This window comes from Marmota monax, unplaced genomic scaffold (assembly GCF_021218885.2).
Source record: "Marmota monax isolate L192 unplaced genomic scaffold, Marmota_monax_Labrador192_F-V1.1 WCK01_AAM20220418_F8-fsc00008, whole genome shotgun sequence".
Lineage (NCBI taxonomy): Eukaryota > Metazoa > Chordata > Mammalia > Rodentia > Sciuridae > Marmota > Marmota monax.
In genome coordinates this window covers 14,887,777-14,910,587 of record NW_026694432.1, presented here as the reverse complement: position 1 = coordinate 14,910,587, position 22,811 = coordinate 14,887,777, and the positions used below count along the sequence as shown (strand labels likewise).

The following is a 22,811-nucleotide window of genomic DNA, read 5'->3' as shown; positions in this document are numbered from 1 at the left end:
AATCTCCTTTCTTGTTTGGTCTTTTACGGTGGGTGCGATGATCGAGTGTTCATTCACTTATTTCACCAGTCTTCATTGAGCACCTACTGTATGCCGGACCCTGGGCGAGGCACCACCGTGGACTGTGATCACAACGGCCAGACCTCTGCGTCCGGAATGCTTGCTCTATACTGGCAAAGCCTCACACACGAGGCCTCATCTCTTCCCTATGACAGTCCCCTGCAGTAGGGTTTATGGTCGTTACTGTCCTGCTGTGACGGGGAGGCCAGGGGAGGTGATGTGACTTGCTCAAAACCACTCTGGTGACCAGCTGACGGAGCTGCACGTCAGCTCTCCCCCAGAGCCTGAGCGCCATCTAACCTGGGTGCTCCGTGGGGCACGCTGGCTGTGGGCAGACAAGGGACAGGATGCGCGTGTTGGAGAGAGTCACACGGAGGGCAGGGAGAGGACACTGCAGGCCCCACTGTGCACAGGGGCCTCCGGGACTCATTCAATTTGAGCAGAGATCAGAGTAATGGGGGGGGTGGGGTTCAGGATGAGTGAGAAGATGAAATGTGGTGTATCCAAGCACCAGACAAAGCGCACGTGACTGGAGGAGGAAGGGTGGACGTGCGGCTCACGTATAGGGCTCTGATGGCCAGGTAAAGAACTCGGGCTCCATCCTGGAAACAATTAAGTGTTTTCAGTGGAACCTCTTCAAGGTCCTCAAGCCCTGGCATGTAATGATTCTATGAATCTTTTGTGAATAATGAATAGCTGTAGAAAGGGTCTGGGGCCAGCTCACCATGTATTTAGGTTGAGTATAATAAAAGTGTGCCCAGGCAGAGAGGAGATGAGGACTAAAACCCAGCCCATACCCCATCACCAAGCCACGTATTCATGGGACCTTCTCCTGGGGCCACTTGTACTAACTGGCACACAAGGTCCTAGACATACAAAAACCCTGGCTGTATGGCAGGGTCCCTCCTGACTGAGGTGTGACAGTGTCAGAGGAAACAAGAAGTAAGGTGACAGTGTGGCCCTTGGAGAACCAGGAGGCTTGACTGACCAAAGCCTTTTGACAAGGGAAGGAGATATTTTTTCACTCCCATAAAACACACCATGCCCTATTCTAACAGCTCCCTTTTACTGAGTGACTACTATGTGCCAAATGTCATGCTAGATGCTCTCTGTAGTTTGCCACTAGTGCTTGCAACTCCTTTGAAAGAAGAGGGTGTTTCCCCGTTTTCCACAGAAGGGGTTTGAGAGGTGCAGTGCCTTGCCCATGGTCACACAGTAGGACCAGCAGAGCTCCAACCTGACCCCCAGAGACCTGACCAAGCGTGATGGCTGAATAGCAACTCTGCCAGGCACCACGGATGCAGGAATCCTTCGACCCTCATCTCAACACACTGACGTGGGCAAGTGTTATTATTATTTGCAAAAAAAAAAAAAAAAAAAAAAATCAGTTCAGAGAGGCCAAGAGACTTGCCTGAGTCCTCGCACTAGTATGAAGGACAGCCAGGGTTGGAAGCCACATCTTCCTGAGCCCTGTGACAGTGCTGTCATCCTCCCCACACTCTTGGGTCCAGGGCTCCTTGACAGAGAGGCCACTGCTTATCCAAAGCCTACCTGCCCTCAGCCACAGCAGGTGCTCAGGAAGCACTGAATGAATGAATGAATGAACAGGAGCAGAGGAGCATTCAGAGGAACACCTTCCCTGCAGGAAGGTGCCACCACCCCATCTGACACCTTGGCATGAGGAGGGTCGGGACACCAGCCCTTGGCACGATAGCATCCTGAGCTGTGCTGATGCCGCTTCCCAAAGCAGGGAGCATCTCTGTGTGTGACGGGCTATTTGGGAGATTATTGAGGACGTGATAGGAAAATCATCCTGATTCCCCACTTATTGAGAAGTGCTGCCCAATTTGTCTCAAATGTCACATCTCTGTGTATTAATTTGCTACTCCACAGTGCTGATTAAAATGAATGCTCGCCAACTCCCAGGGCACAGCCATCAGAAATGGAGCAGGTTCTCTCAAGAAGCACATGCCGTCCCGGGCAGAGGAAACGGATGTCAGTGGCCCCCACCCCGGAGGAGGTCCGGCAGCCCCACTGTTCTGGCTCAGGGCGGCCTGGATGTGCACATTGCATATTGAAATCTATATCTATATCTGTATATTCATCTACTATCAAATAGCTTCCATTAGCCCAATTTTGAGGTGTCTGCATGATGTCCTAGAATTGGGGGACTATTGCAGAATGGAGGAAATTATCTTGGAGGCTGAGGACAGGAGAGGAGAACCAGCCAGTGTAACTAAAAAAGACGGTTGTGGGGGACTCTCAGGAATGGCCCATTGCTCCGATGGCTGGGCCCTGGTTCCATCTCTGGACCCTGGTTTCCCTGTGTGCAGAGGCACGATCCCCCTCAACCCGACCTCCCCCTCTAAGAGCCACAGAAGGAACACCAGGACCCCATGCTTGCTCCTCACCTGTCCCAACACGTTCAGCAAGACAAGGAGCTGTTGGTCTGTCCCACCCTCACAGATGCACCTGTCAGACTGCTGAGAGCCATAGCCGAGTTGGAATGACTCATGGCATTTTTGCCAGAACAGAGTGGTTGAGAGGTGAGGCCAGCAAGCCATTGAGATGATAATGGTTATGTTAAGCTGTGTATTCAATTGTATATTAGACCCCTGCTGTCCACCTCAGCCTGCTACTTTGGAGTTCTCCCATGGATTCCCAGAGAGTTCCCATTGGTTGGGGAAGTGCGTGAGGAGGGATTTCCGGAGGAGGGATTTCCGGTTGGTGTGTCCCAGGAGAAGGCTGGGAGCACGGCATTCGCGGGAGTGTGGAGAATAAAGGAGTTCCTGTTTTGAACCTACAAGGCTATGTGGCAGCTCGGTTATTTTGTGCCCAGCCAGACTGCAGCATCGGACCCCACTAAGACATGCCCCACCCCATACAGAGATGGCACCGTTGACCTCCCTCTGGTAGAAGAGCACACTGAGGTGTTTTTTCGGAGCACCTCTTCTTCCTCCCTGGTCCTCTCGGGGAGGGGACATGGAGAAGGATGGAGGGCACTCATGTGACTATAGAAATGGACTTAGATGGAAACCCAAGGAGTGCACACAGTAGACACTCAATAAACAGTAGCTCCATGAGTGACAGATCTCCAACAACTCTGCATGAGTGATAAAAGTCTGGGCTCACTTTTTTGGATGGGTTAGGGGTTCATCTTGCGGTAGGAGGGCTGCAGGGCATCTGTGAACTCCCTCAGTTAATTATGTAGAAAATGTGGTGTGTGGGTGGGTGGGGGGGGTCACAGCTTTCAAGCCCATGACCCCCAATGTACAGAGACTGTTGGGCTTAGACCCTTAGCTCTAAGGCCACAATCTCCGATACAAAGCAAGACCATGGTAGCACCAAGTTCCTGAGCTCATAAGCTCCTGTGCCAGGTGACAGGGCCTGACACTGCTTCCCTATCTGAGGACACAGGCCCAGGTGGGGCTGGAAGAAGCTCCTGCATATGACAACACTGCTCCTCCCCCAAAGAAGCCAGGGTCCTCCTGCAAGAGGAGACTCACCATGAACAGCAGGACTGAGCATTTATGCAAACTCAGGGGCCGGGGAGCTGGGGTGGAGCTGTGATTGTGACCTGTGGAGTTGACATATTTCTTCCATCTCCTGTTAGAATCCCAGTCAAGTCAGGTTAGGATGAGAGTGACTTAATTAATGAGCTGACATTTATCAAGTGCTGACAATTCACCAGGTCCTGTGCTGAGCACGTCCTGTGATCTGCGCCTTCTCTCCCTCAATCCTCACGACAGCTCCATGAAGTAACCAACCGCAGGCCGAGTGTCTTTTATGGGAAATGCTTGGCACCAGAAGTGTTTCGATTTGGGATCTTTTTAGATTTTATAATATTTGCATATATGTAATGAGATATCTTGGAGAAGGGACCCAAGTCCAAACACAAAATTCACTTAAGTTTATGGACCTTTGACACACGGGCTGGAGATAATTTTATACAACACTTTAGGTGCATCCGAGATTTGATGGTGTCTCCCCACCCCATGAAGTCAGGTATAGAATTTTCCACAGGGGCTATCACATTGATACTGGAAAAGTTTTGGATTTGGGAGTATTTCAAATTTCAGATTAGGGATACTCCACCTGTATGGTTCATATCCTGATTTTACAGGCACAGTGGCCTATTTAAAGAAGCTCAGAGAAATGACATGCTGGCCCAGGGTCACACAGCAAGTGCGTGACAAGATGGGGTTTGATTCCAGGCATCTCAACCCAGAGCCACCATCTTAATCCTTGATCTTCGCCACCTCTTCCCTTAGGGTCACCCAGCAGTTTGCAAAAATGAGGGTCCCTCATTTTCTATAAAAGAATAGTTTGGAATTTTAAGGAAGCCTCCTGCAGTTGATGGTGAGCTACCAAGATCACAGTTGGACTTCACTAAACAAAGAAATGCCTGTTTCGAGGTCTAGACCACTTAACTGATCTAACAGACTGAGACCCGGCAGTCGCAGATGGGCTCTCCTTCCCACGAGTTTAGGGCAACTGCATGCGATTTACGATGCTAAAATGCAAAGGTGTAGCCAGGGTTAGGCATTGAAAACCTATCCAGACCCTTGCCTGATGGACATCCTGGGATGCTCATAACTCTTGTTTATATGGTGATCAACCTGAAACAGACATAAACAATTCCATGTGACCTTTGAGGGCTGGGCGAGGGGCAGGTGGGAAGTCTGGGGGCTGGGGTGGGAATGGCAATGCCCGGGTAGCAGCTAGACTAGAGGCTTTGGTGACAGATGCCAGGGGGTCCCATTAGGGAAGACGCAGGCTTCACCACACTCAGGCAAAAATGACACACACAGAAAAAGGGGTGTCACAGGGGCCAGGACAGATGGAACTGAACCCCAGAAGGACTTCAAAGGGAAAAAATTAAAAAATAAAATGAAGGGACTAAGATGAACATTTAAATGAATAGTTATCTGATCTTGGCACAGAAAAAGACCTTGGCAAGCAGGGCACGGAAAGGAAATGTCATAAGAGAAAAATTTTAAAAATTAGAATTTAAAATTAGTGGCATAAAAATTAAAACGGCTGCACATCAAAAGGAAGCCCATGGCATTAATATCCTTAATATACAAAAACTACTTATGAAGAAGATAAGAAAAACACTAACGCCCGATGGAAATATGAGCAAAAACTGGGACAGGCAATTTACAAAATGATCTACAAATGGCCTGTAAGTGGTGACAGGTGCTCCACCTTACCTATAATCAAAGAAATGCAAATTATAACCACACATAGATTTCATTTTTTCCACCCATTTTAATCAATGAAACTGATTTAAAGCTCACCAACAAACAACCCAGGCAAGGTCGCGGGAGCCAGCCTGGGCCTGCTGGTGCACAGTGGTCGGAAGCCCGCATCGGCATAACATTTCTAAAGACACTCTGGGATCATATATCAGAATGTAAAAATCTGCAAACTCTTTGACCCAGCAATTGCACTCCCAAGAATTTATTTTAAGAAGATAATTAGACAAGGGCTTAAGTTGTATGTATAAGGCTGCTCTGCATCTGAATGTCTACAGAGGAGGACTGGCTAAATAACTGGGGTATGTTCAAATCACCCGTGGCTCCCTCACTGAGCGTCATTAGGAAGGTCATTAGGAAGGTCAAACCAGGGCCAGTTTTGTGAACATGGATCTCGTTAACTAGATTGCAGAGCTGCACATACGACATAATCCCACTTGCCCGTGGACCTGTGTCAGTGTGCCTGTGTGTGTGCGCACCGAGAGATGTCTGCATGCACACCACCTTCAAGGGCAGACAGCCCTGCTGGTACAGCAGGACACGGGAAAACCCAGGGTGTGAGGGTTCCTGAGACCTATTTTCAGAACTCAGGCCTAAAAATGAGCTTGTGAGATTGAACAAATTAAAAATACAGAGGCTCTGTTAAATTCGAATTTCAAACAGACATACAATGTTTTAGTGTAAGTATAGCCCACAAAATGTTTGGGACATACTTATACCAAAAACCATTCCAGTTTTGGGTGTCCTGCTCTTTCTCTCAAGTCACCCTAGAAGGTTACTAGAGACACTGCAGGGTTTCTGCATCCTTCCTGCCTCTGGCTTAGCTCCAGTCTACCTGCCTGTGAAATGGAGTCCCTGGCCTCTGCCTTACTCAAGGACTTTTGCAGGGATCAAAGAGCAGGACAAGAAAAGCCTTTTAAAATTCCTGGTCAACAAGTTGCCTTGAGCGGCCACACAACTGCCCTGAAGCCGAGAGGTACATCTGTAAGATGGAGATAGGACCAGCTCCCCGGCGCTGTCTGGGGATTAGATGAGATAATGTAGGTAAAGTGCCCGGGCCTACAGTCAGTGCTTCAGGAGAGCCCAGCCCCTTCCCTCCCGCCCAGAGGCCCACGCTCCTGCCCCTGGGGATTACAAATCGAGCATCCCCTGTCATCTCAGGGTTTGACTATTGGCCTTTTGATCTTTCCCTTGAAGCCGTGGCAGCCAGGAACTGACACCCTTCACCTGACTTTACCTTTCTCCCAAATCCCCAGCAGCGGCTCAGTCCCTTATCTGCTCTCACACTCCAGATGAGGGCGGATGATCAAACCCGCTTTGATAGCGCACATTCAGGGCCACCAGCCAAGGGCAGCGACCTAGAGGCGCGCCCTGATGCCATTTTGAAATGGAGCCCGCTACGTGGTGAATGGGAACCTGAGGGAGCCATCCTGACGGGGGGCAGCCCTGAGACAGAGCGAGCCCAGGGCATAGGTCACGTGGGTGCCTGCCCTGCTCCTCCTTCCTCCTTGCTCCTCCACCCTGGGTGTCTCCAAAGTAGGTGTGAATCACTTTTTCTCTGGATGCACAAGTTGCCTCATGGTTCATCCCTGAGCAGAACCAACAGGATTCGGTGATAGCCACAGCCTTAGCTTATGGGTGACCCACCAGAGTATGTGGTACAAGGTCAGCCAGCTACACATCCTGACAAGCGTGCAGAAATCCTGTGTGGGTGACTGCACAGAAACCCAGAGTTACAGCAGCCCGTCTACACTGGCCCAGGGTTCCCCGATCCTCACCGTACTTTCTCAGTGCCAGTGGCTTGGAGGTCTGACACCATCATGTGGCTGCATAGGACAGGCCTGGGCTAATGCCCTGGGGGTTCCCTGTACAATGCTGAGCACTCTCAGATCTGGGCTGCCTGACCTGTGCCAGGCAGGACAGAGGAGGGACCCGCTGGCCTCTAACCTCTCCCTGATGTGCTGTGACCTCTTTTGCATGACAGGCCCCCCCTTGTGAATCTGATGAAAAAGTTCTGTGTCTGTGCTGCCAATATGGTAGCCTCAAGCCACATGTGGCTGTTAAACACTTGACGTAAGACTAGCGAAACTGACACTAGATTTCAAATTTTATTTAATTTTATTGATTCCTAAGGCCTCAGGCAATGATCCCCAAGGATTGCTAAATGAGGGCACCAAGAGGAGCCAGGGCCCAGCTGGGACCCCTACATCAGTCACTCCCAGAGCCTCTGCAGGCATGTCCTTTAGTGTCACTGACTCAGTCCCCCTCCTTGACCCCCAGACACAGTCCGTGTCCCCAGGTCTAACATACGGAAAAAGGATCTATGGCCAGAAAGACTTAAATGTCTCCTGCAAAGGCCTCTCTTAGTAAGGAACTTGGAAAGAATTAGTTTAAATCCAGGGTGAAGTTCTAACCAGGATGACTAAGATCACAGAGTTGATTCGGGGAAGAAATGGTCATTTTTTAAAAAGAGGTCAGGTATTCTTGGGCATACTTACTTTAAAAACATGTAGGTCTTTGTCAGGAGCCATCAGTTAAAGTGGAGTGGAGTTATGTCAGAAGCCCTCAATTAAAGGCATGTGGAACTTTCTTAGGAGCCGTCTCAGGAATCTTAAGTTAAAAATAACTGAGATCTTTTCAGGAGCCCTTAATTGCTTGGGTTAAAGCATCAAACTGCCTCTCCCATACCCATAATACTCGGGGAGGTTTTTGCCAAGGAGGTAGGACTCGTCTTTGTGTGCCGTGCTCCTGGCCAAGACAAAAGGTAGTGTGTATTTCCTTATTGCTATAGCTTCATTCAAGAAAGCATCACTTATTCTTTTAAGTTTTTAAACAAAGGCTAGCGAAAGAATAATTGGCATGCTTTACTAGGGTGTTATGTCATTACTGTTATTAATTATCATTAACGGTCTTAAAATATGCCTATTAAAGATCTCAACACAAAACAGCAGTGCGGGTCTTAGCCAAGAGCAGCCTAATTACCTATTAATGAGATGTAAATTTCCCAGGGAAATGACAGAGATCCAGAAGTACCACCTTCTGAACTAACATAATAAAGTTAATAATAATAATAGTGTATAACCTGAAGATATTAGTGTTAATTTGAATTCTAACACCACATTTAAACAGACTGAGAGAAGTGGAAATCATCTGCAGAGCTCAAACCCCACAGCCCTAATCCATGCTATTAAGGAAAAATTGATTGTTCTTTCTTGGAATGATGTAAATCTGACTTTTTGCAATCACTGTATTGACCTTCCAGCTGCTTTTTTTCTTTCTGTTACTTGGGAAGGACACACCCCCCAAAGACCTAACTTCCTTCCTTTAGGCCCCACCTTGGGGCATCGCTCTCTCTTATTTTCCAAAACAACCTGGGGCACCATATGCAATTGAGCCCAGCAGAAAACAGAATTTAAAAAATAAAACACAACAGAACCCAGTTAAAGGGTTCTAGGATAAACTCCTGCAGCCAAGCTCTGATTTCCATTCTCAGTTTCCAGGAACCGGGGGAGGGGCCAGGGCAGTAACTCAGTTCCTGGTGCAGAACCAGCCTCATGAGAACAGGCCCCAGCTCTGAGTCTGCAGGGCCCTGCCCCGTGGACAGCAGCGTGGCCCACCTATGGCCAGGACCTGGCCTCTCAGGCTCCCGCGGCCCGGCAGCAGGCACCTACCTTCATAGCTGGCGTGAAAGCCCTGGGCGCTGACTGCATAGTCGCTGATGAGACGCAGGGACAGGGTGGTGGCCATGCTGACGATGGTGGCTGGCAGCTGAAAGCCAGTCAGCCTGAAAGACAAAGAGGTGCGATTAGGGAGAAGGGCCACCGTGGGAAGGTGCACATCCATGGCGCTCTTATTGGGCGCCTGCTGGATGTGCATTGCTGATCTAGGGATGGGGACTCTCATAGTTTGGATCCCGAATGTCCCCCAAAGGGACATTATTTAGTTTTGCAGTGCTGGGCATCAAACCCAGGCCCTCACACAGGCTAGGCAAGCACTCTGGCACTGAGATATCCCTCTGGGTCCTCTGTTGTTGCTTCCTAGGTGCCCTAAGAAGAGCAGCTTGTTCCACCACATGCTCCCTGCCATGGTGTGCTGCCTCACCACAGTCCCAAAATCAATAGGAATGACTGACAGTGGACTGAAACCTCCATCACTGTGAACCCAAACAAACCTTTGCACTTTTTAAGTTGATGATCTTGGGCATTTTATCATAGCAACGGAAAGCTGACTAAAACAGGCAGGGATAGGAAAGAAGACTAACTCCAGGCACACAGAGGGTATCCAAAGGCAAAGAGATTCTCAGCAGAGGTGATGAAAACCAGCAGTCAGCTGACAGAGAAGTGTAAAAGGGTTACTTCCCTGAAGCCATGGCCTGATAATCCCCAAGCCACAGGTCTGCCTGACAGGTTTGTTTCTCTTCGCTTTTTCTCCTCCTCTGGTTCATTTTCCTGTCCCCTTCCTTTCTCGTTGAGGTCCTTTGAGGCTCTGGGTAGAATGCACCATGAATTTATAATTGATAACAGCCAGTAGATAATACCTGTTCACATATTTAGGAAAATACATCCAACTCTAAGTAGCAGAACGTGGATGCTACTTTATGTTTATTCCTTAAGAAGAATGTCTACGGCTTTTTACAGAAATAAGTGCTTACTAGGTGAAAAAGAAAAAAAAAAACCCATAACCTAGAAATAGTCATTCTTGAGAGCTGACATGCAAAGAGATGGAAGGATCAATAATGGGATCATATTCAAGGAAATAATTCCATACAAATGGGATCTTGCTGTGTGTGCTTCTGAAATCAAAATGTTTATAGTTTCTTTCTGGAATTTACATGAGGGAAAAAAACACATAAATGGGTGAAAATAAAGGAAATGTTGAACCTAAGATGATATGCTTTGAGCATAAGACGGTCATTTTTAAAGATTCCTCTAAGGTTAAAAGCATACCACTGGACGTTTGGGGACATATTTATTGAAAGAATGTGTCCACCACTGGGGGGGTCTATGCACGATGGCACCCACCTGACGGTGTACATACAGGTGGCAGGAAACGGCCAGTCTCCTGAGCACCTCTGTCCTTTACCCTCTCTCTGAGGCTCACCCTGCCTCCTCCCATCCCTCTCAGGACACTGGTGGGCGGTGGGAGTCAAGGTCTGCCTTTTCCCCTATTTTTATAATCTTATGATAGCTACAGTGTTCCTATGAGATAGACAGGCTCTCGGGGAGAGGGAAAAAGAGACCCGGATCTGTGAGACCAGCCATCCTTGTCTCTTTGGTTACCTGAACATCAGATCCAACGTATGCTTGTACCAGCTCAGTTGGAACAAAAACACAATCAATTTAAATGTCACCAGATTCAAAGACCTCCACAACGTGCCCACAACTGATTTATGGCTAGACTGCTTAACCAAGAAGAAACATTCTAAACTCCAAACATTAAGTGATTGACATGGGATTTGATTTTCACAAAAGCTTGCCTGGGAACCTGCACTTCTCTTCCCAGGAATATCACTTCCAGAGTAGGAGGCTCAACCCTGAGGACAATACTTGTCTCCTCTTCTTTGACACCAGAGGGATGTCTGCACCCTGCCTTGGGAGTGTATATACTTTTGTTCGCTGTCCTTTTAATAAACCTTTGCCTGTGCCGTTGCTTTCAATGGGTTCTGAAATTCTTTTCAGCCGAGAAAGTCAAGAACCTGATTGGAGGGCTGAGGGTACAGCTCAGGAGTCGAGCACTTGCCTAGCAGATATGGGGCCCTGGGTTCAATTCCCAGCACTGCAAAAACAAAACCAGGAAGAAGAACCCACTTGGGTTCTGCTTCCTGATTGCCAAGAGCTCAACGGCTCTCTGTCCACCATAATGTTCTGCCTCACCCTGGGCCCAGAGCAATGGAGTCAGCTCACCATGGGCTGAACTTTGAAACCAAGGAATATGGCTATATATAGGCCAGCAATGGCTTTTCTATGTCTGACCTGTTCAGGGGACTTCTTTTGTTTCTACCTGTCCATCATTTTTCTAGGGAGCTGCCCACAGCTTGGGATTCTGATCAGGATCCCACCTGCCCATCAGCCACTGAGCTGGGGGAAGGATCCATCATGGTGTGCCATCCCTCATTTTTATGGACCGTAGATAAGAGAGAAGAGAGCGTACAACCCAGGCAGGGTCCTTTTGAGACTTCCCGTGGAACATGATATATAGATCCTAAAGTCTTTTATTTTTGGATCTTAAATCATTAAAATATAAGCCTGGGACTGCCAGCAGTCTTTTTATAATCATCACCTGGAGCCTCTCTGCCTCAGGAAACATGATATCACTACATAAATATAAACAAAAGCTGAGCCGTGGGACCGGAGACAGGGGCCTGGTGATAGATTCTTGAGATCCTTGATCTAGACACACAGAGATCTATCTCTTCAACGTCTTCAATGCTCCCTTACATCAGCCAACATTACTTCCTTTTGTTTTCTTTAGATTTTTTGTTTGTTTTTTCTCAAACTAGTTTGCTTTGGGTTTCTTTCTCTTAAAATTAATGAACCATGAATGGATACAACTTGAAAACTCCAGAGGCCTTAAATATTGATTGATTTAAGTACATGAAAAATAAAAACAGGTATGTGTGGCAAAACAAAAAAAAAAAACTATAAAAAGAAAGAGAGATCTGCGAACTGGAAGATTATATGTAATCTAGATGACAGGAAGGGTACTCTCCATAATCCAGAAAGAGACCTTACAAACCAAGAGAGAAGGGCAAAGGGTATGGATCACAGAAACAGGACATGATCCATCTGATTAAGGTTAAAATGGGAAAACCTAACCTCAGTCTTTACCTGTCAGACTGGTAAAGAGCCAGCCAGCAAGGGTTAAAGAAAACAGTCCTGCAGTTATCAAAAGGATAAGGAGATACCACGAATGACTCACATACACTTGACAAATTAAGCAAAAATGACCGCTTCCTTGAAAATCACATTTGTCCTTCACTTAACCAATGAAACAGATCATTTAAATAGCTTTGTAACTGTTAAGGAAATTGAATCAGTAACTTTAAAACTCCTTACAAAGAAATCCTCGGGGCCAGATGGTTTCTTTCACCAGAGAATTCTACCGAACATATAGAGAAGTATGAACGACAAATCTACCCCACACAAAGCCTTCCAGAAAACCCAAGAAGAATCCCTTCCAGACTCATGTTATGAGGCCAGTATCACCCTGATAACCAAAGCCAAAGGCAGGACGAATTAAAAAAAAAAAACTGAAGACCAATGTCCCATGTGAATCTAAACACGAAACTCTTAAAATGTCAGCAAAGAAAATTTAGTTGTTTTTTTTTTTGAAGACTCCAAAAATTTTTATTTAGGTAAATTATGTCTATCAATATTTACTACTAGAAATTTTAAAAGGAAATTTTGAAATAATTATTAATTTAACAATAATGATTATTTTAAATAATGTTGATTTAACAATAATGATTATTCAATAATTAACACAAAAATGTTTTTATGAAAATAACTCTAGAAAGGAAAATAAATTTGATGAGAGAATAATATAGTCTTGCACATCTGCGAATCTCTTTCATGTCTGGTTTAGTAGCAGACAGCTGGATCCTCTTTTGGCTTCTGCATTCCATTTCTTAGATACAATGTTTTGGTTGAAGCATGGGGAGAATATCAAACTTCACATGGATATGCTGTTAGAAAATTTAAAAAAAATTGTACTGGGAATTGAAGCAGGAGCATTTTGCCACTGACATATACCCCCAGCCTTTTTAATTTTTTTAATTTTGAGACAGAGTCTCACTACGTTGCTGAGCGCCTCACTAAATTACCGAGGCTGGTCTGGAACTTGCAATTCTCCTGCCCTGAGGCTGACCTCATCAGTCACTGGGATTGCATGTGTGCCCCACTGCACCGAACCACAAGTGATGATTCTTTTTTGTTTGTTTGTTTTAATTAGTTAGACATGACAGTAGAATGCATTTATGCACTTTGATATATCACACATAGATGGGATATAATTTCTCATTTTTCTGGATGCACATGCTGCAGAATCATATTGGTCATGCAGTCACATATTTACATACAGTAATAATGTCAGTTTCATTCTACTATCTTTCCTATCCCCACATCCCCTCCCCTCCACTCCCCTCCTCTCCCATCACTTCCCTCTACCTAATTTAAGATAATGTTATTCTTCCTTAGTGCTCCCCCACTTTATTGTGAATTAGCATCCGCATATTAGAGAAAACATTCAGCCTTTGGTTTGGTGGGATTGGCTTATTTCGCTTAGCATGATATTCTCCAGCTCTAGCCATTTACTGGCAAATGCTATAATTTCATTCTTCTTTAAAGCTGAGTAATATTCCATTGAGTATATATATATACCACATTTTCTTTATCCATCGACCACCTATCCCACTCCTTGGTTTATACCCAAAGGACTTAAAATCAGCATACTATAGTGACGCAGCCACATCAATGTTTATAGCAGCTCAATTCACAATAGCTAAGCTATGAAACCAACCTAGGTGTCCCTCAATAGATAATGGATAAAGAAAATGTGGCATATATACTCAATGGAATATTAACACATGCTGTGTTAGCTGATACAGAAAAAGCATTTGACAAAATTCAAAACCTATTTATGACCCCAAAACAAACTTTTGGGAAACTAAGATCAGAGGGAAACTTTTCTCAACTTGGTGAAAAAAAAAAATCTGTAAGAAACCTGTAGTTAGCATCACAGTTAATGGTGAAATACTGAATGTTTTTCCCTAAGATTAAAAATAAGGCAAGACCGTGGTGACCCAGCAGCTCAGGAGGCTGAGGCAGGAGGATCACAAGTTCAAAGCCAGCCTCAGCAAAACTGAGACGCTAAGCTACTCAGTGAGACACTGTCTCTAAATGAAATACAAAAATAGAGCTGGGGATGTGGCTCAGGGGTCGAGTGCCCCTGAGTTCAATCCCTGGTACCAACCCCCCTCAAAAAAAAAGGCACGAATATAACTATATAATTAGAACATCAGCAAAAGACATTTTACCAAAGAGGATATATGGATGACAAATAATTGCACAACAAGATATTCGACATCTTTAGCATGAAGGAAATGTGATATTAGGAGTTCAATAAAATATTAGCACACAGCATTTGACCAGCTAAAATAAAATAACAACAATACCAAATGTCGGTGATGATATGAAACAAGGCACTCTCACAAACTTCCAGTAGGATTAAAAGAACCCACAGGCACTCCAGAAATAATCTGGCAATTTCTTTCTTTAAAAAATCACATGCTAATTATATAACAACTGGACTCCTGTATATTTATCCCAGAGAAATTGAAACTGGAAATCCACACAGAAACCTATGCCTGATTATTCAAAGCAGCTTCCCTCCCAACAGCCAAAATCTGGAAAACAACCAAAATGTCCTGTAATAGGTGACTGATAAAACAAACCCCAGATCCATGCTGTGGAATACTATGCAGCAATAAATGGGAACAGACGATGGGTACAGGTAACAGCTTGGCGTCCCTCAAGGGCATCATGCTGAATATAAAGAAAGCTAACCTCAAGAGGCCACATGCTGTATGAGTCCTCCTATATAGCATTCTTGAAATGACAGACTCAATGAGGTGGAAAACAGATTAGCAGCTGGCAGAAGTTAGGGATGGTGAGAGGAAGGGGAAGCGGCTGTACCCCCCGAAAGGGGCGGCCTGAGGAGGGTGGGGAGGGGGATGGAATCATTCTGCATCCTGACGGCAGGAGGAGCCCCAAGAAGCTTCCGGGATAAAATGACACGGAAGTCCATCGCCACCCGTAGCACCAGTGTCCCTGCCTGGTTTTCCTATGGTGCTAGAGTTAATGTGGGAGGGAACCAGTGGAGGGGACTGGGGGAAGGGGACGTGGGACTTTCCCACACTATCTTTAAACTTCCTGCACACCTGTGATTACTCCAAAATTAAAATAATATGTCTGCATTCTGTACTTCTCTTGGACAGTGCCCCAGCCCTCCACCAGGTCTGGGTCCGGATCAGCATCTCCCTGGACTAGACCTTGAACTCCTCCTCGGCCCTTGGCAGACCCCTCACTTGAGCTGCCTTCTGTTCATTTGAACCCCCAAACTTCTCCCTCCCCAGCCACCTGCGCTGTCTGGAAATATCCTGCCCACCACAATGACAACCCAAGTCCCAGGGTACCATTCTTGGGTCCCTTGGTTTCCTGTGGATGTCCCCAGGTAGCAGAGACTCCTCCCTCAGATCTAAATGTTCATGTCTGCCAGGGACAGATTGGTGCGCCCCATTGGACCCTCACCATTAAAATACCATACTGTCCCGGACAGGCCACACACCTATCTGGGACCGACAGGGGCCTAAGCCCTGGTTGCCTCCCCCACCCCGTGGGCCCAGTTCACAGCGGCTACAACTCGGCTCTCACCCACACCCACCAGAATCATGCCCCTGGGTGTCCTTCCCAGGCACAGCCTGGGGACAGCCTTCTCTTCCAACAGCCCAGCGCCATGGAGGAATCTCAAACTTCATTAGGGCTTCTGCCACGCAGCACTCCTCCCCCTGACTGGAAATGGTCGGTTTTATTCCCCAGTTAGTTCCACGGTATTTTTGCACTGCCATTAAAGATTCCTAGACCCTGGTTTCTTGGTTCTATATTGACACAAGCTGTGAATAGCTAATGTACACTGTCAACAAACAATTACAGTTTTATCACTTGCAATATATGGAATTGCAGCTTGCTAGGCATTTTCTCTAATCAGACGTGTACCGCGGCTCCGTTTCCCGGGTGGGTGGTAATTCTGGCATGGAGGAGTCTCAGGTGGGGGAGGGGCGCGCAAGCTCGGGCATCCCCATCTGGAGACGGGAAGCTCGTTTTCCTCCTCCCTACCCCTCAGTATGTCCAGGTTGATTTTAGAACAGCCACCCCCTGCCCCTGTCAGGAGGAGTTCTCATGTGGCTTGAGGAAATGAGCAAGGACACTTTGACACCTGCCCATTGTTCACGGGGCAAGTCTACATGCTGTATTAAAAGGAGCAGCGCGCCTTCAATCGGGGGAGCCAGACTTGGTGGAAGAGGTTGGGGGATAATGGAGAGGGTGGTATGAGACCCTGTTGCTGTTGGTGATCCTCCCCGGTGACTCTGCAGAGAGCAGCGTTTTACAAACAGGTGGCACGGCCACACGTGTCAAATGACACTCACCTTCTGCTTGACTGGGCCTTATTGCCCTTCCTACCTCCTCGGGCACCTTTTCTTTGCTTTCACCCTCCTGTCCAGAGTAATCCAGAGTCTGACCAACTGGTGATGTTCAGGACTCCATTTAGAGCCCACCGGCAGCTCCCCCTGTCTTTAGGGTCAAGGGAGGGGTCCCTCACATGGTCCGTAAAGCCTGCGTGGTCAGCGCTGCTCCACCCCCCACCTGGCTTGGGCCCCTCCAGTCTCCTGGGTCAGGGGCAGCTCAAGGGTGGGCCAAGTGGCCAGCCTAGAGTGCCGGCAACTGAAGGGTGCGTCTCCTGTTCAGAATTTGAAAAAATAGAACAACACTGACTTTGAAAGTCCACTCACCACCGTGCCACCACACCCCAAATGACATCCGTGGAAAACCCCCTTCCCTGCCTCTCTCCAGCCCCCTCCTTGCCCTTCCGGGTTCGGTTCCTCAAGTCCCCCTTGCCTCATCCTCGGGTCCTTGCACCTGCCCTTTCTGTTTGCAGAACTTCCCCTCCAGGACTGTAGGAATTGTCTAGTCAACTCTTTCTCATCATCCAGATCTTACTGTAAATGTCTCCACACTGTTTCTGGAAAGATGAGTTCCTGACTTCCCAAACTAGTCTATCCTGTCCTCGCAGGTCCCTGTGGAAGTCCCTGGTATTTGTCACCAAGCACCCATGCATTTCCAAGCTCTCCTCTGGGCACGTGGTGGAAGGGTCCCTCCCCATCCCTGCTGAGGTCAGGCCTGGCCATGACCAGGCTCTGGCCAAGGAAATTCGGGTGGCTGGGAAGTGTGCTGTTTCTGGGCGGGACCCTTGAGCTGCCTAAGCCCCTTTTACTGAATTCCTCTCTTTCCCTGCCACAGTGATCCCTGGCCTCTGGGAGCCAGGATCCCTGAGTGTCACCACTGGGCAGAGCTCCTGCAGACGCTTTCTGTGCACGCAGAATAAACAAGAAATAAACTTTGGTGATTAAGCCACTGGGATTTGAGGGTTGTTTGCTACTGCAGTGTTTTCCAATGGGGTTTTATGAGTACGAAGGCCTGGTGAGACCAACAGATTGGGTCACATTGAGAGAGAGTTTGCTACAGTTTCCAAGAGGAGGGGGTGGCCTGTGCCACGCAGGGCTACAGGAGGCAGCACCAGGGTCTGTCTGGAGACAGGAGGAACAGGGGAGTTGTGGGCAGGGGCCTTTACTGTGGTGTTCCAGTGAAGGAGCAGATGGGCAGGGCCAGCAGATGAGCAGAGCTCAGACTGGAGTCCAGATGAAGATGCCCTCAGCTCACAGGTCCCCTGCCCGGGGCTGGTTAGTGGACCAGGAGGCAGCTCATCTCTGAATTGGTTGCTTTGCAAGCAAAAGACACACTCGTGGCTCAGCTGTTTCCCGTCCCAGTCTGCAAGATCCCGAGATGTCAAAGCATCAGAAAAAGAGCTGGGGATAAAGCTCAGTGGGACAGCACCTGCCTAGCATGCTTGAGGCTCTGAGTCCGGCAGCACCCCTTGCCCTGAGGGTCAAGGGAGGGGTCCCTCACATGGTCCATAAAGCCTGTGTGGCATGGAGGAGTCTAAGGTGGGGGGAAGGGTGTGCAAGCTCAGGCATCCCCATCTGGAGACGGGGAGCTGAGACAGGAGGATCCCAAGTTGGAGGCCAGGCTGGACAACCTAGCAAGGCCCTATCTCAAAAATAAAAATAAAAAGGGGTGGGTGTAGCTTAGTGGTAGAGCACCCCCCAGGTTCAATCCCCAGTATCAAGGCTGAGGGGTACATCAGAGGGAAGAGAGGAAAGCACTTGGAGGGTAGGAGGGAGAAGGACGTCCTGGTAGGAGGGTGAGACTGTCCAGTGCTGGGGCCAGCCCAAGGGACCATTGTAGCAATGGGCCCTGCTCCGGGTGTGGAGGCTGGGGAAGGTGCAGAAGCTCAGAGAGTCAGTCTCCAACATGCCCCAGGGTGTCCGTTGATTAAACAGAAAACTGGAAAATGCTACGTTAAATACAGTTAAGGACTTTTCAGAAAGCAAACAATGTGGGGCACGGTGGCGCACACCTGTAATCCCAGCAGCTCGGGAGGCTGAGGCAGGAGGATCGTGAGTTCAAAGCCAGACTCTGCAACGGCAAAGTGCTAAGCAACTCAGTGAGGCCCTGTCTCTAAATCAAATACAAAATAGGGCTGGGGACGTGGCTCAGTGGTCGAGTGCCCGTGAGTTCAATCCCTAGTACCCACCCTCCAAAATAATAAAAACAACAGAAAGCAAACAAACAAAATAAAAGCACTTGTAAGGGCTTGTATTACGCTAACTCAATGTAAATCTCCAAGGCAAGAACAGATTATATATAACAGCTCCCTAACCCATTTGGTCACAGACTCTTATTCTTAGCACATCGGGTGCACTTGGGTGCTACCATGGTTCTGAGACTGCTCAAGATCCACATCTTCAAAGTCCCCAAGGCAGACAGTTCTTGTGCCGACTGGAGATCTGGAGGTCTTCGTAATAAAACCCCATTTCTGCAGGTGATCTACTCTTTATTGTGACTTTGAATCTTCAAGAGCCCAACTAATATAAAATTATCCAGGAATAAACAGTAATATAGCAAATTGGACCTTTATTGAATGGTTCTTATTTAAGGCTCTTAGCACATCAAACAGTGATATAAAAAAAGACACATCAATTGACCTTGGGAATAAAAGAGCAAATGTAAGCAACATTTGTCACACTGACAGGCTTGGCAAATAGTGTTTTGATTTGCCGGCAGCCCTGCTCCAGACAGAAGCCACTAGTTAGATACATAAACCATTAAGCTAAAAACAGAACTATCATTACGGGCATCATCTAGTAATTTGCAGGTAATTGATGGACATTAGTCATAATCACACAAAATGAACAGACATACACACACACACACCCCTAGAGACACATATTCTCTCTGGCAATTCCCATTTGCATTTCATCCAGAGCTTCTAAAACTGGGAAACTTGAAAAAATTTGGCTTTCAGTGCCTTTCTGTATGGATCTCCTAGACCCTTTTATTCTTAGAGCATCCTGTGGGTTGGGGTGCTACGGAACCCTCTCAGAGAAAAGGCAGGTGACAGAGGTCAGGCTGTTGCAGCACTGGCCACGAGAGCATTGGCACTCTGATCCTGGAATCCCAGAAGAGATGGTTCTTGTACTGCCCTAAGGTCTGAAGATCCTTGAAACATCACCATTTCTGAGGGTGATTTGCCATTAACCAGATCCCTGGTGGAAAACCAACTTATACGTTCTTCTCCAGAGAACCTCCCCCACCTGTCCAGAGCCACTGTCTCTGCAAATCTCTGCTTTTAGCGGCACAGGTATATTGCTTTTTAGAGGGAGGATACATTGGCTGCAAGTAATGCTAGCTTCCCAATCTCCATACACTGGGAGGATGCACACCAGCTTTGGAAGACAGATCTGGAGACAGAGCAGCACCCCCTGCCCCCCACCCCCACCCTGCTAACCCTGGCTGAGGTCTAAAAACAGGGAAGGAACGGTGCAGGTGGAGAAGGCAAATCCTCTAAGCACACTCACTGTCAGGACCCAGGACTGGTTCCCACAGGACTGCAGCTTCCCACTCTGCTGCAGAGGAGCCCCGGGGCAGCCTCTCCATGTGCTCTATCCTGCAAACCCCAGTCTGTGTTTCCCAGATCACCACCCAGTGTGACGTGAGGAGATTTTCCTGGGAAAATGGACAGGTGATTTTTGGGAAACTCTACATGTGAAATAACATGGTTTCCACTGCTCGGCACGATGCTCTCTCTGGGTGCTACAGAGAATTTGCAAGGATGCTCCGGGATATTTGTGTGTCCAACCGACACTGTACATCACTGCTTCTCTTGGAAATTTAAAACTGTTGTTGGCTCAAGGGAGTTTAATTTCAATGTCAAGCTACATCCCGTCAGATAATTTTGCAAAGCTGGGGATTTGGTGGTTGGTGTGATATACAGTAGGTGTCCTGTGGAAATCAGCATGGAACAGGGTAGGAGGGTGGTACTGTTCAATGTGATCCCATGATTGGAGGCTGACAGTGCCCACTAGGAATTCACATGCCATTAGTGAGTGATTGTGGTTAAGGATGAACTAGAACTATTTTTTTTCTTAAATTTATGTTTGTCATTTTTCTAGTAGCTTTGAAATTGTTAAGGGTATCCATCTTATTTAGTTATTTTGGAGCTGATGGCTATTTCTTTTAGCCTTTGAACACTGAGGCAATATTAGAGACACTGATGGCAACGGGAACTACGAGATTTTGAGCACTCTTGCTGGAGTGTATTAAAGGCTCTGAGAAGTTTCGTTGCAAGACAAATAAACACACTTGGAGCCAGCATGCCCTGTGGTACTTCAGCATGATCAACCTTCTCGACAAGCCTGGGAAGTCTAAATAGATGTCATCCATGATTTGCTCTACGCTCTGATAGGTTCAAAAAAGACACCGGAGGCTGACTTATTAGTGCTGGTAACATTTAGAAACTTTGCTCATCTATCATTCATGCAACAAATATTAACTGGGCGCCCTATTAAATGTCACGTATGATGCTTGGGTCTCAGGATAGAAGTTTACAAGATATGGACTCACCCTCAAGGAGTTCATCCTCAAAAGGGTCCATAAACATCCAGAAATCTAGCCACTTTCATTACTGTCACTTCTACCATTCTGGATCAAGCCCTACCCACCTCTCACCTTTATTCTCGCAGTAGTCTCCTAACTGGTCTCTCTACCCTCCATCTTGTCCACCTGCAGACCATCTTCAACAGAGCAGCCTGAACGACCACTTGAAGTTGGATTGTGTTACTTTTCTTCTCAGAATCCTTCCACTTGATTTGGGATAAAAGCCAAACTCTTGATCTAAAATCACCAGACAATCCTCTGCCACCACTCCATTACCTCTCCTTGTCACCAACCAGCTCCATTTATTCACTCACTCTACCCATAAATGCCTCTTGCTGTCCCTCATGCACACCTGACAGGTTTCTGCCACAGGGCCTTTGCACCTTCCACTCCTTCATCTCTCTCCAGCCATCTCATCTCTTACTAAAATGTGTGTAGGGCTAGTTCCTTCATCTTCTTCAGGTCTTTGCTCGCACACCCTTTGCACCAAGTTGACGGCCACTCTGTTTCATCTTGCAACCCTCCCCCCTACTCCTGTACCACTTCCTGGCTCCTGACCCACCTGTCCTGAATTTCTCCATAACACTAACTGTCATTTGAGACACGATATTTGACACCTCTTTATTAAGTCCACCTTCCCCCACTAGCACATGAATTCCTCAATGGCGGGGATTCTTATCCATTTGGTTCACTTGATCTAACCACAGCATTGAAAGCAGTACTGGGCACACCACAGGAATTAATCATTCATTTGATTATTGCTGAAGACACAACTGGAATGCCGTACAGTAAGTGCAACGACAGACATGTGCCCAGGGAGTCAGACATCCCCAGCGTGAGCTGATCAAAAAGGAGAAATTTTTAGCCAGTCTCCAAAGGGCAGAAGGGCCATGGTAGGAAAGGGAGGTCGTTCAAGCAAAAGAGATGATATGAGCAGAGGAAAGACAAAACCCAACTCTCTGCGTAATTTATGAAATTGTTCCCCTATCAACGACAGGAGAACAAATGGATGCAACCAGATGCTCATCCTCCGCTTGTTTGCCATGACTGCTTAATTACCAGTCTCCCCAAGAGAGGGGATTTTTTTGGAGGCTACTCAGCCTTCTAGCAGATGCACACATTATTTGCTTCCACGGGAGCCTGACAAACCCGGCCCCAGCGTGGTCACACACGACGGAGACGGAAGCATCCATCACCTCGGGGTGGGAGGTTGGGTTGGATGGGAAAAGGAAGGGGCCTTTGAGAAAGAGGGGCCGCCACGTTCCAGAAGCCTGATGCTTCTGCACCTGCCTCCCCAAAATCAGGCCCAGGGACCTCATCCCTTTGGGATGGAAGATGCTGTCCATCAGGGCAGCCCTTGAAGTGCACACCAACCCAGGGGGCTCTGTGGGGCACCCGAGAACCACCCAGCCCTTGGATGGTGCCATTCTAGGATTGGCACCAACCAGAAGAGCGTAGACATTTTGTTCCTTATGTACCAGGAAGACAAACAGCAACAGGTCTGCAAATATCAATGACCGGCCAGCGGTGTCTCCCCTGGAGTCTCCGTCCTGAGGGCTCTGGGCCACCCGGGCCCTCTGACAGAGGCTGAGGTGCAACTGGAAGAAAGCAAGTGCAGCCCCTGGGACTTCTAGAAAGATTCAAGATGCTGAAAATGTCAGCA

The 22,811-nt window shown here is 47.5% G+C and overlaps 1 protein-coding gene across 5 annotated transcripts in view; it reads right to left on the bottom strand.

The window, feature by feature from the left end:
• Nucleotides 1–22,811, bottom strand: part of Csmd2 (CUB and Sushi multiple domains 2) — a 548,321-nt gene that overhangs the window by 434,241 nt on the left and 91,269 nt on the right. For all 5 annotated transcript variants that reach the window (XM_046468882.1, XM_046468883.1, XM_046468884.1 and 2 more), the window contains exon 3: nt 8,990–9,102. In XM_046468882.1, coding sequence (XP_046324838.1) covers nt 8,990–9,102 — 113 coding nt within the window. The remainder of the gene's footprint in view (nt 1–8,989; nt 9,103–22,811) is intronic.